A 26,399-nucleotide genomic window follows, 5' to 3' on the forward strand; every position below is an offset into this window, starting at 1 on the left:
GGTCTGGATTCGATATCCATGCCCTAAAAAATATTCTAGAAAAATAATAGCTTCTGTGCACATTGGTTCCTCACTTTTTCTTCTCTCTCTTATTCTCGTCCTTTCTTCGCAGGTGACCAAACCACATTAAGCAGAGAGCTTCCTTTTCCATATATTCATTGGTTCCAAAAATTATGAGAAAATGGAGGATAACAAAGTTGTTGAACTTGTTAGGTTGAACAGCTTAAAATTATTTCAAAGTATACAGGGTGGCTCAAAGAAGCGGGACGAATAAAACTTTTTTTTTAATTTACAAATTTGGTTGATAACTGCCGGTTTCGGATTGTTTTCATTACAAAAAATGGTGGTTCCAATTCGTTTGTATATATTTTTGTCAACTATCGTTGTAAATGGTGTTTAACTCAGAAATTGAGGTATTAGGTTGGCAACTCAGTAGAATTTCACCGGTATCGATTAAAAAATGAAAATCTTCTTTTATAGCCACCGTTCAGTTCAAAAAGTGAGGTTTCTCGATAGTTTTCATTTCAAGAAATAATAGGAATGCTGGTTTTGGGCTGAAGTTTGTCCAAAAACAAAAAATCTTTTTTTGGAGATAGTCTTCATCCCAAAAAGTGACGTAGCGACGTTCAATCTAGAAAATGATGTTTTCGATATTTTTCATTTTAGGAAATGATAGGAATGCTGGTTTTGGGCTAAAGTTTGTCCAAAATAAGGAGAGCTGTTCTTTGTATAGTTAAAAATCCTATTTTGGGGATATTGTTTGTTAATAACGGGGTTGAACCCAGAAAGTAAGGTATTTGGTCGACACCTGATATTGATTATAAAACGCACAGTTCCACTTATTTTGTACATTTTTCTTCAAAAATAAGTCTTAGAAAAGTGAAGTCTTTGGTTTGAGGTAGTTTTCAATATAAGAGTTGGTAGAAGAGCTCATTTTGCCTGCGATTTTATCAAAATTTCACTTATTTTTCTTGTTTTTTCGTAAAAATTTGAAACCAAAAGGACTTATAGCTGCAGAATAGAATAACATTTTTAACAATTTACAAGCAAGGCCTGTACAATATTCTGCTCAATAAAGCCGCCATATTTACAAATACCGAGTTTTAAAAACATCCGAACGTCTTAGAGTCGTGACGTACGTGGAAAAACGTCCGCGAAAAATACTGCTTCATTGTTTACCGAGCCTTATTCAAAATTATAAACTACTCGCCGTCCGTATTAACACTTCCGTGCGAAATTGATGTTCTCGGTAGCTGCGGATTGGAATAGGAGAGAAAAAAAACATCAAATGGTTTTTTTTCTCAGGACGGCACACACACACACACACACACGCACAGTTGTCAATCAAAAATCGGCCAAACATCACGTAGATTTGGGAACAGAGGTGTTGTTAATCGATTGATAATAATATTTGGAATATTCGCCCAGTCGAGTGTCTACGACCCCACGGACCACGAAAGGTGAGTGGAAAATTAAAATTTTTGGCGAAAATAAGCCTTTTTTTCCGTCGCCTTTGGCGTAAAGAAAACAGTTTTGCCGGGAAATTCACTTCGCGTCAGCTTTTACGAAGAAAATTTGATGAATCTGAAATCAAAGTTTTACTCGATCAAAATCCGCTTGATAGTTTACTGTTGTCTGGATTTGTTTTTTATTTATAATTTTATCGGTAATGGACGGATTGTAGCCGTTGTTCAGTGCAATTTGTTTAATGATTTTAAGTTCTTAGTTGTAAATTTCTGTTGAGAGTGGCGTGTTAAGAAGTCTGTGTATGAAAGAGTGAAATGCAGCCATTTTGTGTGTATAAGGGTGATTTGAGCTGTTATGTATGACTGTGTCCGTGTATGAAGATTTATGATATATTGAAAAATGTAATTCTCACAATAACATTAACGTTTTATGGACATTTTTCGGTATATATAGTAGCAGGTAGTTTGTAAATATTACATTTGATAAAGACACGGTATTGTCGAAACAATTGGCATATAAAAATAAATACTTTCGTGAAAATCGGAACTTTTAGTTCTTATTTATTTTGAAAAATGGATTTTCATCAAGTAAAAGCCACCTCAGTTCAATTTTAGAAAATTTCATACGAACATATGTCCTAACTTTTGAGATACGGCGCGCTAAAGTTTTCAAAAATAAATTATATTTTTTTAGTATCTGTATTATCATTTTAGATGTTTTAATGAAATGTGGCTCACATTATAATTTGACACCCAATTACAAGGTTAATTTTGAAAGATAGAAAAATAAGTGTAAATACAAAGTTTGCCAAATTCACAGCAACATCTTTTTTTTTTTAATGTAGTAACCTATATATTGTTGCTCCAATCGTAGATCTTTGTTTCCTAATTTCAAAAACATACAGTTTATTGACATTTCATATAGCTGTTTTTGAGATATTTCATTTTAAAAATAATTATCATTCGATTTCTCGGCAATAGCCATGTTGTTTAAGTTAAATAACTTGAGATATTACAAATGGGTTTTACTGAGGAAAAAAAACGCCGAAAAATAAAATGCAAAGTTTACTCTTTCTATTAAATACACCTGCTGTTGTGAACAAAGCCTCATCCTTAGACATTATTTGGTTTAGGAAATTTCCATCTTCTGCCACTGCGTTTTATGTTTATCGGAAGGAACTTATAACATAAAATATAAAAATTAAGAAGGTGAAACTTAAAGTCAAAATTTACTTTGAGACTAATGTAATATATTGAGGTTTTTATCAAAATTTCTTTCTATTGTCCTGGTCTTCCGTGTGACACTGTTTCGGTCCTCAAATTGTTTACATTTTTAATTGTATTTATTGAAGAAACTCTTCTACCCGGATATATTTGTCGATCTTCTCTTTTAACCCTTGCGACATTACTCTGAAATTCATTAGTTTTGATTAGTTGTCAAAAGTAGAGTTGTAAAACAATTGCGAACGTAGATAATATGGCTGGTGTCAAGGCAGACTTGACCATTTTTAAACGATATGGCTATTGTTCAGAAATCGAATGATAATTATTTTTAAACTGAAATCAGGAAAAAACGATCTACAATTTAAGCTAATAATATATAGGGCAGTCCAATTAAAAAAAAAGATGTTGCTGTCATTTTGACAGCTTGCGATCGTCGTTTGTTTTTTCTCACATTTGCATAAGATAATAGAGCAAAAATCTTCAAACTTTAGTATTTACACTTTTTTTCTATCTTTCAAAATTATCCCTGTAGGTGGATGTCAAAATAAAATGAATAACCCATAACACCAGTGGCGTTCGTAAGGAATTTTACCTGTTTATTTCGGCCGATATGGATGGTACGCGACTGATTTCTCTTCAAATACAAATTATTCATATTCACTTCTTGATTTTTTTTCAATGCGATTTACAGTTTTTGGTTCTCTGCATTGTTATAACAATATCCTTAACATGACAGCATGCAGATAAATTAGTGAAAACTGTGCGCTGGACCAAAAAAGGATTAAGAAATCAAATCTGCTCATAATTGAAAACAAATGTTATTATTTTTAAAGGAAATCAGTGGCGTGCCACTGCCTGCCTACAAACAAATAAGATTCTATTGGTTGAGAATTTTTTTTGTGAAAAATAAAATAAAATCTATATAAAAGAAAAGACACGGGATTTTTGAGTTTTTCGTGATTTAGTTTTATTGTTTTTTTATAAATTAACCTATTCTCAAAAGCAATCTTAAGAGCAAGATGTTTCGAAATTTTCTTGGTAGGTTCTCCTATTTATTTTACTGTTTTATTTTGCTTTCTATGTCTAACATGGGATAGATCGAGTTCAGAGATATTGGAAACTGTTTTTTAGGTATGATCTTACGTATCACACAATTACTAAAAGTCGTTCGTTTTATATTTAATTCTTTTTCAAAATTTTCTGTGGAAAGAGTAATATTAAGTAGTCTGTAGATAAAAAAAAGTAAAAGGCAGCCATTTTGGTCGTGTGAAGGTGAATTGCGTTATTATGTATTATAATGTTGGTTTGTGAGAGATTATGGTAAATGGAAAAATCTAATTTAGTTATAGTTAAGTCCAGAAAGTTTATACGGTTATATATGAATCAAAAAGGACTGAAGTTTTTTCGTTTCATCTACATATCTGTACAACCAAAGAAATCTTTTACTTAAAGGATGTTTATTTATGATATTTTCTAAATTGCAATTGGGCATTAAATTGAAAATAATTTTGGTCCGAACGAACTATGTGATTGAGTTGTCTGTGACAAAGAATATTGTCTATTATGTTCGGTGGAATGCTAGGAAATAGATTTTGGACCTCAAAGGAAACTACGAACGTATTTTTGATAACGTATCTAGGTTTACAGATTATGACCCTGTCTTCTATATACATATACCGATCTGTCCTCGCAATCTAATAAGATTAAAATAAAAGTTTATAATGTCCTCCAGTCAAATCTACCTACCTTTTAAGCAATTTAAAATTAAAATGGAAGACTTTTTTACTCAGAATGAATGTATTTTATCACGCTAGTTTTTTATTATTTTGGAAGTAGCATTTGTTGTTATCTGAATGGTTAATAAAGTTATATTCTGTTCTATTCTAAAGGCAATATAATATTCCACAATTTTAACCGTTGGTTCTGCTACAAATGAAACCGAAGGCCTAATTACCGTATGCTGTTTGTTTAATTAAATGAAATAATATAATTTTGGCGGTTGGGGATTTATAATTATTAGTTGGCATTTTCCCTGTCATTAAAAAGTAATGAATCTTTAATTACAATTTTGATTAATTTAATTGGATTTGAAGTTATTCTGGTTACTTCCCGAGATACGACCCAAGATCTTTGAAAAAATCGAAAAGGATTTTTGACCTGGCCATAGGATGAAGCCTGAAAACTTCCACGGGACACACTTTAACATCGCAATAGGGTTATTAGTCAGACTTTGGGCGCTTATCAGCTTCTCTCGTAGGAGCAACAACGAAAAAAAAAACAACGGAATAAACCACTACTACCGCGGTTGACACATAAATAATAAATATTTGGCATCTCTCGGAGATAGCTTTTATCGTCCAAAACAAGACGACAAGGGTTTTAGTTGCTGACGCGTAGCTCAGTACCGCGGTTCGCAGTGTGCCGCAAGGTTCGTAACGCAGCCGAAAGTTTCGCGTTTGGTCGTCCCCGTATATTTATATATGGAAACCGATAGATTGTTGAGAAATGGATTCTCCGCCGCCAAGTACACGGTAGGTCGTTTTCGATGTACAGGGTGTGAAAGTATACGATACACATACACATTTTTCAGCTCGCCCTGTATAATGAAAAAAAATATATTCACGGAAAATGTCGAAATACAGGGTTCTCTTAAAATTCCTGTAAAATTAGAATAGAATAGATTCGATTTCATCTTATTGGTTTCGAAAGTTATGAGACCATGGTAAATACAGGGTGTTTAAAATGTTTGGATTCATATAAATTGTGTTTTATAATTGAATGTCAATAATTGAGAGAGAGAGAGAATTTTTGGCATTATTTTGTGTGCGGAACTTTCCCAAGATCGATGTAATTTTATTGTGCATGTACCCCGTATAGTGTCTTTCAAGTCTCGCCGAACTTTCGAATCACGGCAAACTGCGGTAAATATAAAAATTTGTACTAGTAATACTGATTTGCAATGATATTTTGTCAAATATCTCGCACACCCTGTATGATTGATGAAAAACTGTAACTTGTAACTTTCGCCGTTTTTCTTAATTTTTCAAAAGGGTAAATTGTACACCTAATAGAAAATGACGTCATCGCGTCTATATTGAGTGCGAGATATGTCGAGACTGATGTGTAAATACAGAAATTGTAACCATTGATGCTGCCTATAATACGGTTTGAACCAATTACCCCTATTTTTTTACGAATTTTGCTTTACAGCTAACAATTTACTGTGGAAAAGAACAATTTTCAGTCAAACACCTTGTATATAATCGAAAAAATGTTCCCAAATTTTGAAGATCTGGTTATTGCTTTTCGAGAAAACAACAAAAAAAAAACATTTTTTTAAAACTTTGCTAAGATTTAATTAAGCCCAATTTCTTCTGTTTAAATGTGGGTAAGGACTTTTACTTCTCCGCCAAATAGTTTCAAATTTAGGACACTTAATTCATTTCTTAATATAGAACAGAATATTCGGAACACCCTGTACAATAAATGAAAACCTTAAATACAAATGTGCGATCTATATAAATCAAATTGACTGATGAACCACAGCTAAACTAACCCGATTTTCAGTTTTTTGCGAAATCCGGAATACCCTGCATACTTTTGAAAATTACCGACAATAAAGATTTGTAGCACTAGCACTTTTCTAATAGCTTTTGCCATCGCATAAATGGTTTTCGAAAAATGATTTTCCTTGGAAACGATTTTTTTTTAATACTTCCCGACACCCCAGCCTCGCCAAGTTTCATTGATTTTATCGGGGAACCGAACGCTATACGTTTGTCAAATTTGAAGTCCGTAGCTTCAAATTTCGCTCACTTATCGTGTTTCAGGGCAGAATTTGAGGGATGTAGCCTAAACCGTTCGGAAGTTATAGTCGAATAATTCTATATCAGAGAACGGAGAACACAAAATTGCTTTCGAAAAATCGTCGCTGGGCGGGGCAAGTTCGTAGCGCGTCTCCGCCCCCCCCCACTCTCACTCACTCACTGTTTAGAATTTTTGAACGGCTAAAAATGTACAAATAACCAGCAGAATTTATAATTATTAAAAGAAAAAAAATCTGGTTAATTTTTGAGGTGGGCCACCTTGCCCCACCCTCCCCACGTTTACCACTTTAATAATTTTACGAAAGTAATTTTCTAAAGCGACCGCATTGGAGCCCCCCGTATCCCGGAAGCGTCGCAATTGAGCGTTTATAGGGAACAGGGAAACCCCCGGGATAGAAATTTCTTCGCAAAAAGTATATATAAAATTAAAAAACGAAATCTCCGGGTATTTTTAATTATGACGTGCTCTGGTCAAAATTGTAGCCTTCGGCGTATTCGACGAAATTGGTTTCGATTTACGTAAGCCCATCGGAAACCTTATCGAAACCACAAACAATCCCAGGTTGTTTATGCATTATTTCGAGATGTTCCCACGCTTCTCGTAAATTTTCCGCTGACCTCACGCGCGAGGAGGTCTGACTGATAACATACTCGAGCAAATGTCGTCTTACGATACGAGAACTGTCACCTCCTGACTAACAAGGCTCAAAGTTCGAGAAATGTTATAGTTAACGTTGGTTGATGCATTTTTAAACACTTTTTTTTATTTTAATTTTTTTGTCCATGACACGTATAGCAGCAAAATTTGTTCCTATACTGCTTAATTTTGAACAAAATGACAGTCGAAACAGCATCGCTCAAGAGCTGCTAAACAAAAAGGTCATAACTGGTGACGAATCATGGGTATATGGTTATGACGTCGAAACCAAAGCACAGTCGTCCCAAAAAAAAAGTTCGACCACATGTAAAGGTTTTGCTTTGATTCTATTCACGGTGGTAGTCTAAAAATTCGAATATATAATTTTCCCAGCATTCCACTCACTGGCATAATAAACATAATAGACCTGTTAGATAGGTTATTAATTTGTTTAAACCAAAATTATTTTGAATTTGATGGTCAATTTAAGCAGTATTGCTAAAGAGGGATTGATTATGGGAAACCCACTTAGTCCACTATCTACGGAAACTATCATGGACAATTTAGAAAATAAAAGTAAAAGTTTTCTTTGATGGTGTTTCACGGGAACGCAAAGACAACTACAGTTCTTTTTCAATCATATTAACTTAGTGCATAACCCTCTATAGAGACGGATAATGCTTTAAACTTTTTGGACTTAACTATAAACAAATTAACGGACACAAAATGGCTGCCTTTTATTATTTTATCCACAGATTAATTAATATACCATTTTCCACAGAAATTTTGAAACTGATAACTAAAAAATATACAATCTACTATCTACTATCTACTATCTAACTATCTAAATGCCCCACCCCCACCCCCTATCTAAATGTGATTTCAAGATTGCTTTGAAAACTGACACCACAAGGAAAAAAAACAATACAATTAAATTCTTATTTAATTATGAAAAATTTGAATGATATTTTCCGAATTCCAATGCAAAAAGTGTACACTTCAATTGAATAATTCCCATCTATTACGTTAAAAAAAAAACTAAAGTTGTATTACTGTTTTAAATACTGAATTAAAACATCACAATTATAACATCAAATATAACAATGGTTACACACTCACCTGTTCATACGCTGGAATTTCCTGCTGATTTTTTTTCACTTTTGGTCCTAAAGAAGTTACTAATCGATCGAAAACTATTATGATGTTATTTTTCGCAAACTGCTCCTGAGTTTCTTTCTATTTATTTTACCACATAAAAAATCAATTTCACTCCTATGGTTTCATTTTACTATCTGGGACACTCACATTTTAATAAATGTATAATATGCCATATTTAATGAAAAATAAAGATATGTGTAAAATATTTTTTCTTACTATCATTTTAATTTAAAATTTAATTAAAATATATAATCCAGAATTAATAATATGCTATACTTAAATAGTTAAATATGACTAATTATATGTAAATAATCAAGTTACTTATTTTAATTAAATATAAATAATTAATAATTAGTACATAAATAATGGGCATTGTTTAATAATTATAATTTTCAAGTAAATAATTGACTTTATGCAACGTAGTGATAACCATAACTCACTCTTGACCTTGCATTACCCCATCTACCCCAAAAACGATTGGTCGTATGAAGAAAAAGTTTAAACAAAAGTTGTAGAGAATTTTATAGCCTATAACTTTTATAATAGGTGCAAATCTCATTTAGGCAATGGGAAGCCAGATATTCGCGAAAAACCGATTTTTGTGACCTTTGACCTTGAATATCTTAAGACACGCACACGATGGCGTTTGTGACTTTTGAGACAACATTTAGAATGACAAAACAAAGGGTTATACCAATTTATAGCTTATTATCTTTCATTCCGAGGTGAAACCCCTAATATGACTGGGCTACTGGTCTATTTTATCAAAGAATATTTTTATATCTCCGGAGGGTGGCCTGTACACTGCAACCACTATCACGTCCACTGTTTCAAGACGGATCAGGAAAAAAAGATCTACGACTAATGCTAATAACATATAGGACGTTCCATAAAAAAGAGATGGCGCTGTCATTTTGACAGCATGCGTTCGTCGTTTGTTTTTTTTTTCTATCTTTCAAAATTAACCCCGTAGCTGAGTCAAAATATAATGAATAATATAAATAAGTTCAGGGTATGCACGTAAAAACTGCAACGTGCCGGTATGTCCAGAATGCATGAGAATTGAGTTCCGCAAATGGTCGCTTTTTGTAATTAAAAATAAAATAGGATGCTTTAAATGTTGATATGAATTTTTCAACCCGTTAAAGAGGTTTTAAGTGCGTCAACGTCGTCGACTCGAAATCGGCTTTTAATAAGCAGCGTCGGGTAGTTATTACCTAAACCATCGGGCGAAAAAAAGCGTAAAATTTCCAACGACAAACGCGGCGAAACGAACGGAAAAAAAAACGTTGGTAATTTCGAAATTTTCGTAAGCCGCGGGTGTCGCAAGCCCGCGCGCGCCCGCTGGACCGTCCAATCCAGCGGCGCCCGTCGAAAATTCAAACGAGAAACGGCGGAAAACGCTGGCCGATCGTCGCTCCGCGCGCCACTGTCGCGTCTGTTCTTTTCACCTATGAATGGCGTCGATTTTTTTGCGGTTTTTTCGGGAAAAATTTTTCTCGCCTCGTCTCACGAGACCGCCGCCAGTACTGTCGCGCCGCCGCCACCATCGAGACGTGAATTTTCGCGATCGCGACGACTTGATGTTGAAATTTGACGAGTTTTCCGGAAATCTAGGTGAGTTGGCAACGCCGCGTTCACCCGAAAACAGTTTTTCGTTACTTTTGTTAAACAACAACGCAGCGCGGTCGTATAACGAAGCCGGTTGCCCCATGGGGAACTTAAAACCTAAAAATCGCATTACAGAAAGCTCCGCAATTTTCAAAAAACGGAATCTAGAATTTTTACGACAATATGTTGACGTTTGTCAATTCTGACAGTCATGTCAATGAATGTATTCTTGTTGTTTTGTGAAAATGTACCCAAAAACTCAGGGTCGTAGAAAAAGTATAGGATGCAACAAGTTCGGTAAGAGTATATTATGCAATAAGTGCGGTAAACGGCATTTGACTCGCGAGTTTTTAATAAACGAGTGAGTTAAAAAGTTTACTATACTTTTTCTATGACCGTTATTTTTTGTGTACAAACGTCAAAATTCAAAGCATTGGAAATATCTCCGAAAACATCCTACTGGTAAAATCCCGGAAATGTCCGAAGTGGCTCGGATTCATGGGAAACGAAACTGACGTGGTAAAGTGACGCTTGCGTAGAAAAACCTTTTTAGTCACTGGTTTATTAAACACTCGCTCCGCTCGTGTCAAATAAGCTCGTGAGTCAAATTCCGTTTAGCGCACTTGTTGCATAATATATTACTATACTACTATACTAATACTATCTAGCGTGCGGGAAGCATCACTTTACCGTGTCAGTCCCGTTTGTCAAATCTGACTATCATGTCAGTGAATGTATTCGTGTTGTTAATGCACAGAAAATTATTATGCAACACATGACAATTTAAGTACTGCTATAAGCGACAATTAAAATCTAGTGGCCTACTCGGTAATGAAAATGACTTTTATAATTTAAGTTTCCCACGGAAATTTTACATACCGTTCGCTTGAACTCTAGTGGTTTTTACAGTTTTCATATTAATATCTTGTCAAGACCAATTGTACGATTTTCAAATATCCATGCCTCATCGGTACAAACAAAACAAAATTGAAGGTTAGGACCTGCTTTTTCTTGGATCTTAAAAATTTAATACCCTTGAAAGCTCTATCCTTGATTGATTTTTCTTCCAATTACAGTCCTTTTCTTTAAATAATCTACTTAATGATCAATTGTAAAAGTTAAATAAACAACATTACGTTTTAAAATTTAGTTTATTTCATTTCAATAATACATCCATCTCTGTCGGTTTTTGTTTAGTCGAACTGGCCAATCATCCGGTTGGCTTCTTCGAAGCTTGACTGAAACTGGATTTTCGGGCCAAACGTTCAGACTTTGCAATTTTAAATATAGGAGGTTTTGATTTTTTAAGGACTTTTGAGGTTTCAAATCGAATTTCATGAGCTGCTTGAGATGTCCATTTGTTTAGGATAAACTCGACATTTGAAATGATTCACTCTTTTGGGATAATACTTGGGGCAAGGACGGAGTTGGAACCTTTTGCGTTTCTGCAAGTTGGTGCGATGATACATTTATCACAGTGTTTGGTAGTTGAGAAGAGTTTGGTTGTGTTTCAAATTTATGAATGTGATTTTGGGCAGATGATATGATCATGTTTAAAAGGGCATCGAACTCGGATGGGGACGAAATGGAACTAATTTCAAAATGTAGACACATAAGAGTCTTATTGATTTGGTCTATTTCGTTACGGTTAAGAACGGTTATGAACAATTTTATAAGCTGCTTTTGGTCCCTACAACGTAACAGTGTGAGTCAAGCTCAGAAGAAGCCAACAAGATGATTGGCCAAATCCAGGAGTTTATTTCACTGATTACATCAACTAATTTTATTTTTAAATTAATTGAAATTTCTTATATTACCGAAATCATGTCAGAAATAAAATCTGACTGGCGACGGTAAAGCTATGTATGCCAGCGACAGATGAATTCCAAGAAGACCGATCCGCTCGTATTTAGACTCTTGGAGTCGATAATCTTTGTTGCCCATTTTGTTCAAAATTCTGGAAAAAGATAAATGAATCTGCTGTTACACTTGTGTGACGAAATCTTGAGAGCAAGTGACTAGTCTATGGCGACAACTTTGGTTCTACTAGATTTCACAAAAGCCTCCGATCTGTTGTTGCAGTCGCACCTATATTACCTGAGGCTCTCGTTATCTACAGATATTGGCATCTTTAGGAGAAGATTAAAACAGTTTTAATCTTCCCCTGAAGATGCCAGCTTTCTTATCGTTGTAGTAGGCTGTGTCTTTAAGAATTATTAATTCCGTTGTGTCGTGTCTGACAGTTGTTTGACATCGCGCGTCTCATTCATTTGGTGTTTGTGAATGGTCTAGTTTACTAATGAGGAGTTGGCAGATATGCATTTTATGTGTGATTTGGCTAATGGCAGCGCGCCGGAAGCTACGTGATTATATCAAGAGCGCTATGCTAATGCAGTGATATCAGATAGATGAACATTTTCAGATAAACATAGAAGGTGGACTGAAATAGGTACTTTGAGGACAATTTTAATTCTATTGATGAAAATCCAATTACTACAAAAATTGGAAATAATCTGTATATCTCGCACGACTTGGTTTGCAAAATTTTGCCTGTTAATTTTTGTCAATGGTTTTGGAACAAAATTTTGCGTTATCCCTTCTTTGACCAATAAATACTATTTACCTATGAAGCCAACTTTTCCAGGAATGCATTAAGACATTTCCACAATAACCATATTTGGGCCGATAAGTAATTAAAGAACAGTTTTGGGTAAACGTTTTGGCTGGAGTCGTTGGAAATTACTTAATTGGGCCCTTTTTCCTGCCAAAAAGGCTAAATGATGAAATGGATTTGCCAATATTGCTAGAAGTACCATTTTTAGTTATTAAAAGCATGTGGTTCATGCGTAACAGCGAGCCTGCTCACTTTAGTATCGCAGTAAGAGAGTTAGGTCGCGGCGGACCTCAACCATGGCACCAAGATCCCCAGAATTAAATAATTTGGACTGTTTTTTATGGGGCATATTAAATGTCTGATTTATAATACTGTAGAAGATCTGAGGGATCGTATAAGAGCTTAATGCGATTTAATAAGAAACACAATTCGCAATATGAGGAAAAAAGTTGAAGCTTGTATCCCTCAAGATGGAGGATACATTCCACAACTTATCTAGTTTCTTTGTTGTATTTTTTTATGAGCAGAATTGATCTCTGATTTTTTTTTAGTTCACCGCATATTAACGATATTGTCATGACTCTGAAAAAAATCAAGAAATAAATAGACACCACTGTGATTCATTAAAATTTTTAAAGTTACAGATATTAAAAAAATATATTTTGTTTTTGAAAATTTTACCAGCCTTTATATATATTCGCCCCCTTAATAGAGCTTGCACTGTATTTTTAATGTGGGATCAACATTGAAATTTTAAACGGAAAACCTGGTATATTATGGCATTTTCAATGAACGTTCCAGGAAAATCCAGCACGTCACCCTAATATGAATGATAGCAGCGCCGACGACACCAACAAGTTCGCGCATCCCAAGACCAAAGCCAACCCCATATCGAACCTATTTTTCTGCTGGGGCCTGCCGATACTCTACAGGGGATGGGTAAAAGAGTTCGACGAAGAAGACCTCTACGACCCGCTAGCCGACCATCGGTCGCACAAGTTGGGCGACAAGCTCGAAGAAGAATGGAAACTGGAAAAGATGCGTAACTCGGAACCTGCCCTCTTGCGCGCCATGTGGCGCATGTTTTGGAAAGAGATTTTGGGATATGGGATGGTGCTTTTCGCTCAGGAGTTCATCTTGGGGTGGGTTCATGCTCGAGACCGCTCCCAGATCCTCTTCAAAACCACTCAATTTCCAGGTTGGCTCAACCGTTAGCTCTGAGGAAGCTCATGAACTATTACGCGCCCAATCAGACATCGGTGAGCCTCCAAGAGGCTTATTTGTACGCAGGCGTTCTTATACTAGCGTCGTTCCTTTTCATCGTCGTCAACCACAACTACATGTTCGGCTGTCACCATTTGGGGATGAAGATTCGGGTGGCATGTTGCTCGCTGATGTACAGGAAAACGCTGAAGCTGAGCAGGATAGCGCTGTGCGAGACAACGGTTGGTCAGATGATCAATCTGCTGTCCAATGACGTTGCCAGGTTCGACAGCTGCGTCAGGTACTTGCATTACCTCTGGGTGGCACCTCTGCAGACGTTGGTGATCATGTACCTGCTGTACGATATTGCCGGCCTCACGTCGCTGTCGGGCTTCTGTTTACTGCTGGTTTTTATCCCTTTGCAAAGTAAGTGAGCAAGAGTTGCGTTAAAAAGAAGTTGAAATCCCGCATAGGCGCAAAATATAGGTAAAAAATGGATTTTATCGATAAATTATCGATTTTCTTGAAAACATCACATTGAATTCGAACTTTTGATTTCTGGAAATCCTTTTGTACAAAAGTTTCCACTTTTAAGGACCTGACAGAAATTGTCCTCCTGATCTACTATCATCGTGACAAATTTAAGCAGATCGAAAATTTTCATGGTGAGTTTTTATAAAAAATTGTTTTCATTTTTTGCTCCGGGAAATTTTTAGAAAATTCACTATGAAAACTATCGATCGAGGTGAAATTTGTCAAGATAATAGTATCCGTTCCTAAATTGGAAATTTTCTAATCTATGCTAGGGGCAAAATATAGAGATAAAATTGTAGACAAGTTATCGATGTGGATACAATCGACTTTTCAATGGTATCCTACAGAGGTGGGACTGAAGTATATAATATATATATTTCAACATTTTACGGTAAGCTAGATACAAAACTTCAAAAACTAGACATTTAATTTTGAGCTGGATTTTCAGCCCCAAATGGGATTTCGAGGTAATTTCTTAAAAGCGAAAACTTTTTTTAAAATTTTTTAAAAATCGGTTTACTATGGATAGTTTGACGATAAAACCAATGTTCACCTATAATTTTACCCTGTTTTTTGATATATTTTTTAAACCCACGGTGTTCTCAGAAAGTTGAAATTTATACTAATGGGCATATCCCCAAATACCTCAAAGTTTCTCATACTTCCTCAAAATTGTCGCTAAAATGAACATAATTATAATTAGTCTCACAAGGCAACGCAACACCTCAAACATCTCAGACTTAAACCTCAACTTTCACTACTTATCTTTTGTCTTATAATAAGATTGCCTAGCCCTAAACGAAAAGTCCAAAAGTCTCCGGTTTGGTCTTTTCTTGCGGTTTTTTTTATATGTCAATTACTACTTGCTATTTTTTTGTTTCCTGACTTTGGCAACAACAGAATTTTATCCAAATTTTCTGGCGATATTTTGAAAACCAGGTTTTGTTTTGTTTGTTTATTCAACCAAGTCTTATCCCACCATCTTCTTTCTATTTTCTGTGGGGTATAAACGTTTGAACTAAAACCTGACAATTACAACTGACTATTAACAATAATCACTATTGCAAAACAACATTTCACTCAAACGTATATATAATACTGGAATAAAAGATATGGCTGACAGTAAAGGAAACAATTTCAAATTATCTCCAAATATACAGGGTAATTCATAAACATGTAAGTGTATTTTGCATTTTAAGTCACTCTGTATAAACAATTCAAACTAACTTCAAGGTAAGCATATGACAAACAACTATAGTACCTTTCAAAATTACAGCTATAAAAAACGAAGAAAATAAAAGGGAGTGCAATAGTAAAAATAGTATATCCATTACTTTTGTACTTATCTTTGTTTTTTTTTTTTCAAAAAACAAATAATGAATGAGATAAATTACTATTTGGACGACCTGTATAAAAAATACATCAATTTGCATAATTTCGGCTAGGTAATAATATCCATCCAACATAATAAAATGTTCATGTTAAATGCATAAAATCAATTGATATATTTTTTAAAATTTTTGAATGTTGTTACATCAAAACTGTGTCAAGCCGTTGTTTTGGGTGATAAATCTCAAGCCGATGTTTTAAAATGACGCCAAAAGCCTTTGTTGTGAAGTTTATTTATAACAATAAATGCGTTTAAAATATCAGCCTCCGTTGAAGAGTTAATATTTGCTTGGATTCCGCCTTCATTGTGCGGTACACAAGGTGACTAATAAAATACAATTTTCGAATGTTCTTTTCAGAATTTATAAATCCCGCGTATGAATTAATTCCCGACCTAAACTGTAACATATAACACTATGACTATAACACCGTTTGTCCATTTTTATCTACGACAAAGTCATCGAATTTACTGTTTTAATATAAGTGAGAAAAAAAGCAAAAAAAAAATGAAGTCTTCGCAGACTTTCGTTATTGTTAAACTCCTGCCTCCTCGCATCGATACACCCAGTATAATTTATAAGTCGATATATCTGTTCTAGTGATTCTGGGAAAGCTCGCTTCCATATTCCGTCTGCGCACTGCGATAAGGACAGACGAGAGAGTGCGCATCATGAGCGAGATCATCGTCGGCATCCAAGTCATCAAGATGTTCAATTGGGAGAAATCTTTCTCGTCGATCATCGAGAAAATCCGGAAGTGAGTCTCAAAACCACTCTCAATATCACCAGGAACGTACATTCTAAAGATATACAGTGGACATGTCCATCAAAAATGACAAATCAAAATTCGACACCCTGTAGGTCAACTAACCAACAATATATAACCTCATTCTTTTGAGACCACGCCCACCAGGTCTCTAGTTCCCTTTAAACTATCTGAAACCTCAAACGGGTTCCAGGCTAGAAATAAAACAAATCCGTCTGGCGTCAGTGATCAGGGCGCTGCACGTATCCTTCAGCAAATTCATCACCAGGACGTCGGTGTTCCTCTGCATACTGGCCTACACCCTGCTGGGTAACCGTCCAAACGCCGAATACGTCTACGTCATCTCGTCGTTCTACAGCATCATCAAGACGACCATGACTAGTAACTTCCCCCAGGCCGTTTCCGACCTCGCCGAGGTCCTGGTGTCGATCAAACGGATCGAGACCTACCTGTTGTTCCACGAGATCAAGTCCAAGTCCGCGACCAAACAGTCCCAGAAGAAAATCATGCACACCTCGACGCCCCTGATCAACGCGGCGAGCAAAAAGTCCATCGGGGTCTACCTGCACGACCTGTCCGCCAAATGGAACCCTTACCTAGTCGAGAACACCCTGTCTGAAATCAACCTCAACGTCGGCTCGAAGCAGCTCGCGATCGTAGTCGGAGAGGTGGGATCGGGTAAAACCTCCCTGCTCCACGTCATCATGAAGGAACTGCAAATCACCAAGGGCGTCAAGGACGTGGTCGGCAAGATCTCCTACTGTCCCCAGGAACCGTGGCTGTTCCCGGGCACCATCAAGCAAAACATTTTGTTCGGGGAAAGGTGGGACTCGAAACGCTACGAAGAAGTGTTGAAGGTATGCGCTTTGGAAAGGGACTTTGAGATTCTGCCGTTCGGAGACAGGAGCATTATCGGCGACAGGGGAGTCTGTCTAAGTGGTGGCCAGAGGGCGAGGATCAATTTGGCGAGGGCCGTGTACAAGGAAGCCGACGTTTATCTTCTCGACGACCCTTTGTCCGCCGTCGACACCCTGGTCGGCAAGCAACTTTTCGACGATTGCATAGCAGGTAAAAGATTACCACCCAACACCGTCACTAGATTCGAGGATATTGGTGTAAATTTCAGGCTTCCTCAAGACCAAGTGCATCATCCTCGTCACCCACCAGCTGCAGTACCTCAAATCCGCCACCAAGATCTACGTAATGGACGGGGGTCGTATCGTGGCCAGCGGAACGTACCAGGAGATTCAAAACTCCGAGGACGAGTTCGCCAAGCTCTGTAAGGCCGATCCGGAAGATGCGGAGTGTCGTGGGGGCGGAAATCTGTCGGGTTCGAATTCTTCTTACTGCCCGGTATCGGACGAAGAGCCGACAGAAGTGAAAGAGACCCGGTGCACCGGTTCGATAGCGTCCAGGGTTTACAGGCAATACTTCAAAGCTGGAGGCGGCTGGTGCTACACCGTGCTGGTGTTCGCTTTGTTCGTGCTATCTCAGTTCTCGTCTAGTTCCGCGGACTACTTCATCAAGTTTTGGTAAGCAGCTATTAGTTATTATCTGGCCTCCTTTCATCTGCTAGACTGAACAGGAATGTTTTGAAGTGGATGGTTTTCTGTAGGTTTAATATAGCTGTACCCGCAACCCATGGATATATCCGCAGAAGCCTTAAAGGAGTGACTTTGCTAAATGACATTAGAAATTCTAGTTGGTAAAAAAAAAACAGTTACTAAATCACTCAGCCAGTGGATCTATTGCTGTAATCTTCTTAGTTATAAAGCTTTATCTGGGCCCCTCTCCCTCGGCAGACTTGGCTGCAGGGTTGAGTGGTTTTGAATTAGACGGTTGGATGAGTTCCTGTAGATTTAATATGGTTTGCATCTTTAGAAACTTCCAAAGATTGACTTGGAAGAATGACATTAGACTTCTGGTTTGTTGGTTAGTGAATTTGTGTCAAAGAATACGAATTGCAAGTTAACTCAGTTAGAGGAGCTATAACGTTCATATTGCTGAGTGTTTCCTTTTATATAAAGCTTTATCTGAGTGCCTCTCCCCTGTCAGACTCTTCATGTAGGTCGTAGCGTATAGGTTGTAGGTTTTCATCACGAACAGTATCTTCTACTATAGGGTCAAAAACCCGTCAATGTATCTTTGGAAACCTCGAAAAAAATTATTTGGAAAATAACATTTTGGAATCTGGATGATGAATCTGTGTCAAAGCATGTTCGTTACAAGTTAACTCAGCCAGATAATCTATCGCGACACTCTTCTCAGTTATAAACTTTTATCTGGACTCCTCTCACTTGCAAGACTCGACAGGAGGGTTGATTGGTTTTTAGATGGATGGTGATGTACCTACGAATAGCATCTTCCTTTACCACAAGATCAACAACCTACGGATGTATCTTCAACACAGCCTTCAAAAAATGATTTTGTAGAATAATATGAGAAAGTCTGGTTGATAAATATACGAGCTACCAGTTAACCCACCCACTCTTTTTAGTTATAAAACTTTAACTGCTCTCCTCTCAGATAACAATAAGTGGTTTTCAATTAGACGGTTAGATGGTCTTCCGCAGGTTTAATATGGTTCTCACGTTTAGTAACTTCAAAAGATTGACTTTGGAGAATGGTATTAAAGATTCTGATCGATGAGTTTGTGTCACGTTTCAGTTCAGCGCAAGTGCAAGTGTAGGTTGTACGTTCTCATCACTAATAACATCCTCCATTACAAGATCAATCAACAACCCGTCGTATCCGAAGATTGACTTTGAGATTGATTGATCGAGCTTCTAGTTAATGAGTGGGTGTCAAAGTTATCGGAGTTATCGCGAGACTATTCTTGGTTATAAAACTTTATCTGGTTTCCTCTCTCCTGCTAGACCCAGACGGATGATTGGGTGGTTGAAGTTGTATAACGACGCCGATAACCACGAACAACATCTTTGTGAAATTTCTTTAGATATATTTATTAATCCAGGGTGAATTTGGAGCAGACCAGATACGAGCGTAGCCACAGGAACCACACCACCGTCTATACTTACAAAACCATCGCGGACGAGAGCAGAAGCAGACTGGACTTGTTCTTCACCACCGACATGTGTTTCTACGTCTACTCGTTTATAATCGGCTCGGTGATCGTATTGACCGTCATCAGGTCGGTATCGTTCTTCCAGTTCTGCATGTCCGCGTCAGTGAGGTTGCACAACCGGATGTTCGCGAGGATAGTGAACGCGACGACGAGGTTCTTCAACGTCAACTGCCCAGGCAGGGTACTTAATAGGTTCGCCAAAGATATGGGCTCCATCGACGAGAAGTTGCCCTACGTCCTCATAGACACGATCCAAGTTAGTTTGAACTATGAAAAGGTGAAGCAAAGGAAGAGGGTAAAAATTATTCTGCCATTTCCAGATAGCACTCAACGTTTTGGCCGTGAACGTCGTCATCGCGTCGGTGGACCCCTGGATCATGATACCGACCCTGGTGATAGCCGCCCTCTTCTACATGTACCGCAACGTTTTCCTCAAATCGAGCAGGAACATCAAACGCATCGAGGCCACCAGTAAGTCTTTTCGTCTCCGATCCCTCACAGTTCGGTGAAATATTTTTCGATAAAAAGCACCATGTTTTGTACACGTAGAGATTGCACCCATCTTCAGTGCTGTGGTTATCTCGCCCTCGAATAGAGGAGGTTAGCCTACTGCCGCGGTATACTGAGAGCAGCTTTTTGGAAAGGTTGGTCGCTAATAACAACGCAGTCTGGGTGATTTTTCCGCTATTTACGCTACTTTCGCGGCGTCACTAATTCTGCAACGGTAGCGATAACACTTAGACGTATCCGAATTCGATGACGACTAAATATAGAACTTTTTCAAATAGTGAGGTTACGATGTAGGTAAAAGTCACTTCTTCGATGGTCACAGTCACACATTAAGGCAACTATATAGCTGGCCGTATGACGTAGGTGGCATTGAAATTCATACACATGAGGGTATAGTATAGGTCTGCAGTTGTTCTTTAGCGTTATTCGAAGACGACGTGTATGTAACGGAAATGGAATAATATGCTACATAGTGACCAAAACGAGTATATTTGGATGACTATAAATTCAAAAATTCCGATTTTATTTAAAGTTAACATAAATCGCAAGGTATTAAAAATATGAGTATGACGTACCGATTGAAAGTTTTGGCTTTTTGTAACATCTTTCGAAAAAATATACATACCGGGTGACTCAAGAAAGTGGGAACACTATAACTTTTAAACAGCCTGAGATAGCGATCTGAAATTTGGAAGGATCAATATAGGCTTCCGGTATGAGCGGAAACAACAGTAACTTTCGAATATTAACGGATTTTAACGGATTTTTGAAATGTTGGTGTCCCGGTGACCCGGTAAATAATATTTATTATGATCACAGCTACCTAGACACAGTTTTCAAAAATTAAATAAAAATTTAAAAACACAAAAAAAAGAGAAAAACCATCCTATCCTACGTAGAATGGTCTCCTGAATCCAAAAATGCAAAAAAATATAGGTTGTGCTATTTAAAATTCAAAAGTTATTGTCGTTTCCGCTCAAACCGGAAGTGCAACCATTGACTACATCGTGTAAAAAAAATGGACATTCAAGCTATACTAACCGTTCCAAATTTGAAATCGCTATCTCAAGCAGTTTAAAAGTTATAGAGTGTTCCCACATTTTTGTGTCACCCGGTATGGTATAACGTTTAAGGAAATCGAGATACCTCAATTGAAAATGAACGATAGCATTTATTTCCAATGCCGTTTGCATACATCTTTTACGTCATCTACCAAGTGAGATAATAAGTTTTAATACACTACCGCTACACTTTCGATTCGTCCATATTATTGTTGGGAAGAGAGCAATAGTCAATCAAACAAATAAAAAAAAAGATGGCAGCATACGAAACACGAAATACTGTTCCTTTCAGTATATTACTTTGTCACCATAAAATTCATTCAAAACACATAACCCAACATATAACCTCAAAAACTAGCAAACTAGTAGCGTTTTATCTCTTGACGTTCCTAAATCGCCGACAGTATAAAAAAGTTTATATGCAATGTTAGCCTAAAATTAAAAATAACCGAATTATTATGGATTTGATGGCTATGAACGGTTGCGAAATAAAATTCCATTTTCTTTTTATTGTTCCGTTTGAACGTTAGAAACAATTTACAGAAACATTTCACTCATTTTTTAATAAACCCTACACTCCATTGTTTGTCTGTCGACGATGGGAAAAATACTACTGGTTTGCTAATAAGTCCGGCTTTGCAAAAAGTTATACCCACGACAAAAATATAGTGCAGTTACAACCGACTCTGCGATTAACTTTGCGTAGTGCTTATTCTTGAAATTAAATTCTTGAAACACATACATAAAAAAATAGTACAAGGTACATAGTATCAATATTAATTAATAATGATAAAGTATAGTCACTATCGCTACTGTCTTCATCTAGTTCAATGATCAACTCCGTCACTAATCGTTTTCGATAAATATTTTCTTCTTTTATTACTCTTAAGAACAATACATATGACCCGATGTTAGAATAGACGCTTCTACTTATTCGAAAATACACCGCAGTATCAATGTTTAATCAAATTTACGTTTCAAATAAAAATTTCAAGTCTATACAGATATTTATTACGGTCTATCTAAGGCAAGGCCTACTTAATGCAGAATAAACATCTCTTGGGATGGGTTTTACATACTTAACACGTCAAAGCAATAAATGCACTATATTTTTGGTCGTATTACACCAATGATGACACTTAATTTAGATGAGTTTGTAGAGGTCGCAACCCACCCCACACAAAAACCAGATTACGTTGCCATTCATTACGTCTTAAGTTTTACCGTTACCGTTGAGCGTTATTGACGCAAGCGCTCACTGCCCACGCACAACGCGTTGCTCACGCTAACTCTGACGCTTACAACGATCATCCACTCGGTTATTTTCCCCCTTTTATCGATTATTTCGTGGCGTACAGCGAGAAGTCCGGTTTATTCGCACCTCAACTCGTCGCTGCGCGGTCTGACCACCATTAGGGCGTTCGAGGCGCAGGAAATGCTGCGCAACGAGTTCGATGCGTTCCAAGACGTCCACAGTTCCGCTTTTTACATGTTCCTCTGCTGCAATCACACTTTCGGGTTCTGGCTCGACTTCCACTGCATCATCTACACCGCGCTGGTCACGCTCAGCTTCTTTTTCATCGAAAACGGTGAGTACAGGATGATTGTTTCGAACCCCGAGGATACCGAAGACGAGGAAGGGTTTTGAGGCATTATCTGCAAAATCTTCGACTCGTCGACGGGACGTCCCAAATATTCCTGTCATGTCGGTGGCCTAACGAATGAGATTCCCACGCCCTCCTTTTCCATTATCCGACTCGTTAGCACTAAGGAAATTTTACCGATTTTAATGTTTTCAAGAGACGTACGGTGGTAACGTAGGATTAGCGATTACCCAAGCGATGAGCCTAACTGGTATGTTCCAGTGGGGTATGAGACAATGGAGCGAATTGGAGAATAACATGACCTCCGTGGAAAGGGTGGTCGAGTACGCTGAAGACGTGGACCAGGAGGCGGGCACCGATGAGAAGGAACCGCCTAAAACCTGGCCGGAACGCGGCTCGGTCGAGTTCAGATCAGTTTATTTAAGGTGAGCCGTCGAGTTTTCAAGTCGCGTGAAATATTCCCCGACCTGTGATTTCAGGTACGCCAAAAACGAACCCTACGTGCTGAACAATCTGTCGTTCAAGATCAAGCCGAGGGAGAAGGTGGGCATAGTGGGGCGTACCGGGGCGGGTAAGTCGTCGATCACCGCCGCCCTGTTCAGGCTTGCCGATGTCGAGGGCAAAATCATCATAGACGGCATCTGCACGCAGGACATCCCTCTCAAGTGCATGCGGTCGAAAATTTCGATCATACCCCAGGAGCCGGTCATATTCTCGGGTAAGACGCAGCTGCCCCGTTCGTTCGCTCACGTTAGAAAGATTTCGAACTTTGTCGAAAAATTTTCTTTCGTGACCCTGTACGTTTTCCGAAAAATCAATTTTTTTTTAATCGCACAAACGGTTTTCGAGAGAACTGCATTTTTTTGAACCCGTAATAAAAATGAAAAAAAAAATGTTTTCTACTCCCGTCTGTAAAATACCTAATTACACACCGATCTAGCGTGCAGGAAGGCGCGAATCCTAGCCACTTCGGACATTTCCGTCATTTTACGGCACGGGTTTGGGAACAATCGGATGTTTCCGGAGATTTCCCACACTTTGAATTTTGACCTATGTCAATTTTAACAGTCACGTCAGTGAATATATTCGTGTTGTTTTCCGAAAATGTTGGACAGCAGTTGTTGCATAATATACTTTTTTCTACTCCCGTGTGTAATAGAATATTGTGCAACAAGTGCGTTAAACGGCATTTGACTCACGAGTTTATTTGACACGAGCGGTGCGGGGTCATTTTTGATACGTCGCCGCGCCCCGCGAGGCTTTCGACCGCCCACCTCTGTCCGTTCGGAAGTTACAGCGTATCTAACGAAACACATCCACCACAGGCACCATAAGGTCCAACATGGACCCGCTCGGGCAATACGACGACAACGCCATCTGGAACGCGCTGGCTGAAGTCGAACTCAAAGACTTCGTATCCGATTTGAAGTCGGGGCTGGATACCAAAACGCTGGAGGGCGGGGCCAACTTCAGCGTAGGTCAGAGACAGCTGATGTGCCTGGCGAGGGCGATACTCAGGAACAACAAGATACTGGTCATGGACGAGGCCACCGCCAACGTGGACCCCAAGACCGACGCGTTGATACAGAACACGATCCGGAGGAGGTTCGAGGATTGCACCGTATTCACCATCGCTCACAGGTTAGGTCAAAAAATTTATAAAATAGTTTTATATGTTTTTCGCCAATCATCCTGTTGGCTTCTTCAGAGCTTGACTGAAACTGGCTCGCATTTTACTCGGTACCTGCTAATATATTGTTTGAGGGGGGGGCGCGCTAATGATGGGTATAAACATTGTCTCGGATGACCGATTCATAAATTGGTGACAGGTAGAGACCTGAGTCGCGGTTAAGATTGTTGTTAAACTCGATACAACCTAACATACGTTTTATCATTGAGTTGGAAGCTACTAATAACCTGCCATTCTTAGATATTCTTATCAATAAAAATCAGACCTAACATTGGGTCATTGTGTTTAGAGAAAACCTACGCACACAGGTACATGGTCATATCACCATCCGGCCCAAAAATCATCGGTTATCAACTCTCTTGTTAACTTCCACATTAAAGATATTAAGCGTTCCATCACAACATCAGCACAACCTTCCAATAGCAATGAGGCCGAAAGCAATCCTACACTTGCCACTGTGGTCCTTCCTTACATTCAAAACATCACTGATCAAAGAAGTATAACGCCAAAACCAGATGTACCACTTGTCCAAAAATCTCTCAACATCTTCGATCCGTCAAAGACAAAATTCCATGTTTGTTTGTTTAGCTCCGCCCCCCCAAACAATATAAAAGCACGTACGGAGTAAAATGCGAGCCAGTTTCAGTCAAACTCTGAAGAAGCCAACACGATGACCGGCGAAACGTTAGCAATTTCGACTCAACAAAAACTGACGCAGGAGGAATCCAGAAGTTTTATAAAAAATATTACAGTAGGCTGTGGCAGTTTCTTTGAAAAATGTATATGATTTATTTTTATTTTCGCAGACTAAACACCGTGATGGACTCCGACAAGGTCCTGGTCATGGACGCCGGTGAAGCTGTCGAGTTTAACCACCCCCACGTTCTGCTGCAGAACCCCGAAGGTTATTTTTCCGGATTGGTGAGGGAGACGGGAAAGTCCACCGCCGATCACTTGGCGGAGATCGCGAGCAAGGTGAGATTTACAATAAAATATTTTTCAGTTTTAATTTAAATAATTCTCTAATCAAAATACGCTCCAGACGTCACTGCGTTACAAGCCATTTTGACGGCTGTTACGAATTGTCGCTAATAATGGCATTTTCCTTTGCAGAACTTCCTCAGATCTTCGCAGCCGACGTAGATGGTGCTCCGTGTTTTTTTTTATCGTTAACTGTTATTGTTATTTTTTATTTATTTATTGTATCGTATTTTTATATTTTTATAAGAACTCGTTTTTTTCTTGTAACAGCATAGGTATGTATAAAAGTACTTAATTATATTTTTTTATAAAAAAAAGATCGTTTCATTGTTAATTCTTAAAAGAAACTTCCGAGTTCGAGTCAACAAAAACCAACGCAGGAGGAATCCAGAAGTTTTATAAACAGTGTTTCATTGATATTTTCGAAAATCGATGAAATCGAATTTTTCGAAAGTATCTACGCTCGTATTCAAATTTAATATCTCGGTAACGGTAGGTCCTATGGAACCACCAGAAACGATCAGCATCGAAAAAAAATTTTTTTTTGTTATGTCCGTTCTCCTTTCTCCGTCCTCGTCAGTTGATTTTTCCTGAATAACTTTCGAACCGTTGGAGCTACAAAATTAAAATTTGCCTCCTCTTTAACCTTCCATCAGACACACAAGCTTATAACAAATGGCCTCGATCCGCTATGAAACACGATAAGGGTCCGAAATTTAAAGCAATCGACTTCATATATCGCACATATATGCAACTTTGCCCCGTGACGGAACCTATTGAAATTGGAAGTATTCTAAAAAAATAAAAAATCGCGTGTGCAAGGGTCGTTAAAAAACATCACTTTTCAAAACCCGTTTACGAGACCAAAAAAATTCCTGCACCAGGAAACGCAGAAGATACGGCTCCATAAACTTTTATTCTTGACAATTTTTCAAAAATTTACAGGGTGCGCTGCAAATTTCAAAAAACTGAAAAATGGCTACCCCTTTTATTGAAAATCAGTTATAACTGAAAGACTATGATCCAGATGTCACTTTCTT

General features: G+C 37.8%; 1 protein-coding gene across 3 annotated transcripts; it reads left to right on the forward strand.

Annotated features, from left to right (window-relative positions):
• Positions 1-1,203: 1,203 nt before the first annotated feature.
• LOC132696710 (probable multidrug resistance-associated protein lethal(2)03659) lies at positions 1,204-25,628 on the forward strand. 3 transcript variants are annotated; one of them, XM_060661699.1, is made up of 14 exons: positions 1,204-1,460; positions 13,339-13,679; positions 13,736-14,166; positions 16,263-16,419; positions 16,622-17,496; positions 17,555-17,960; positions 19,403-19,769; positions 19,834-19,984; positions 22,443-22,673; positions 22,885-23,113; positions 23,168-23,406; positions 24,014-24,329; positions 25,185-25,353; positions 25,492-25,628. In XM_060661699.1, exons 2-14 carry the CDS (start codon positions 13,363-13,365, stop codon positions 25,519-25,521), a joined length of 3,918 nt encoding a protein of 1,305 aa, XP_060517682.1. In that variant the 5' UTR covers positions 1,204-1,460; positions 13,339-13,362; the 3' UTR covers positions 25,522-25,628. The 3 variants fall into 3 exon arrangements, with proteins under 3 accessions (XP_060517682.1, XP_060517681.1, XP_060517683.1); XM_060661698.1 differs by lacking the exon at positions 1,204-1,460 and adding an exon at positions 5,101-5,221; XM_060661700.1 differs by lacking the exon at positions 1,204-1,460 and adding an exon at positions 9,853-9,929.
• The last annotated feature ends 771 nt before the right edge of the window (positions 25,629-26,399 follow it).

This window comes from Cylas formicarius, unplaced genomic scaffold (assembly GCF_029955315.1).
Source record: "Cylas formicarius isolate icCylForm1 unplaced genomic scaffold, icCylForm1.1 PGA_scaffold_1__22_contigs__length_36826433, whole genome shotgun sequence".
NCBI classification, from domain to species: domain Eukaryota; kingdom Metazoa; phylum Arthropoda; class Insecta; order Coleoptera; family Brentidae; genus Cylas; species Cylas formicarius.

Coding starts and splice junctions, on each gene's coding strand:
- LOC132696710 (XM_060661698.1), top strand. CDS start 5,171: ATGGAAACCGATAGATTGTTGAGAAATGGATTCTCCGCCGCCAAGTAC. Junction 13,680..13,735: donor GCTCAGGAGTTCATCTTGGG/GTGGGTTCATGC, acceptor CTCAATTTCCAG/GTTGGCTCAACCGTTAGCTC. Junction 25,354..25,491: donor TGGCGGAGATCGCGAGCAAG/GTGAGATTTACA, acceptor TTTCCTTTGCAG/AACTTCCTCAGATCTTCGCA.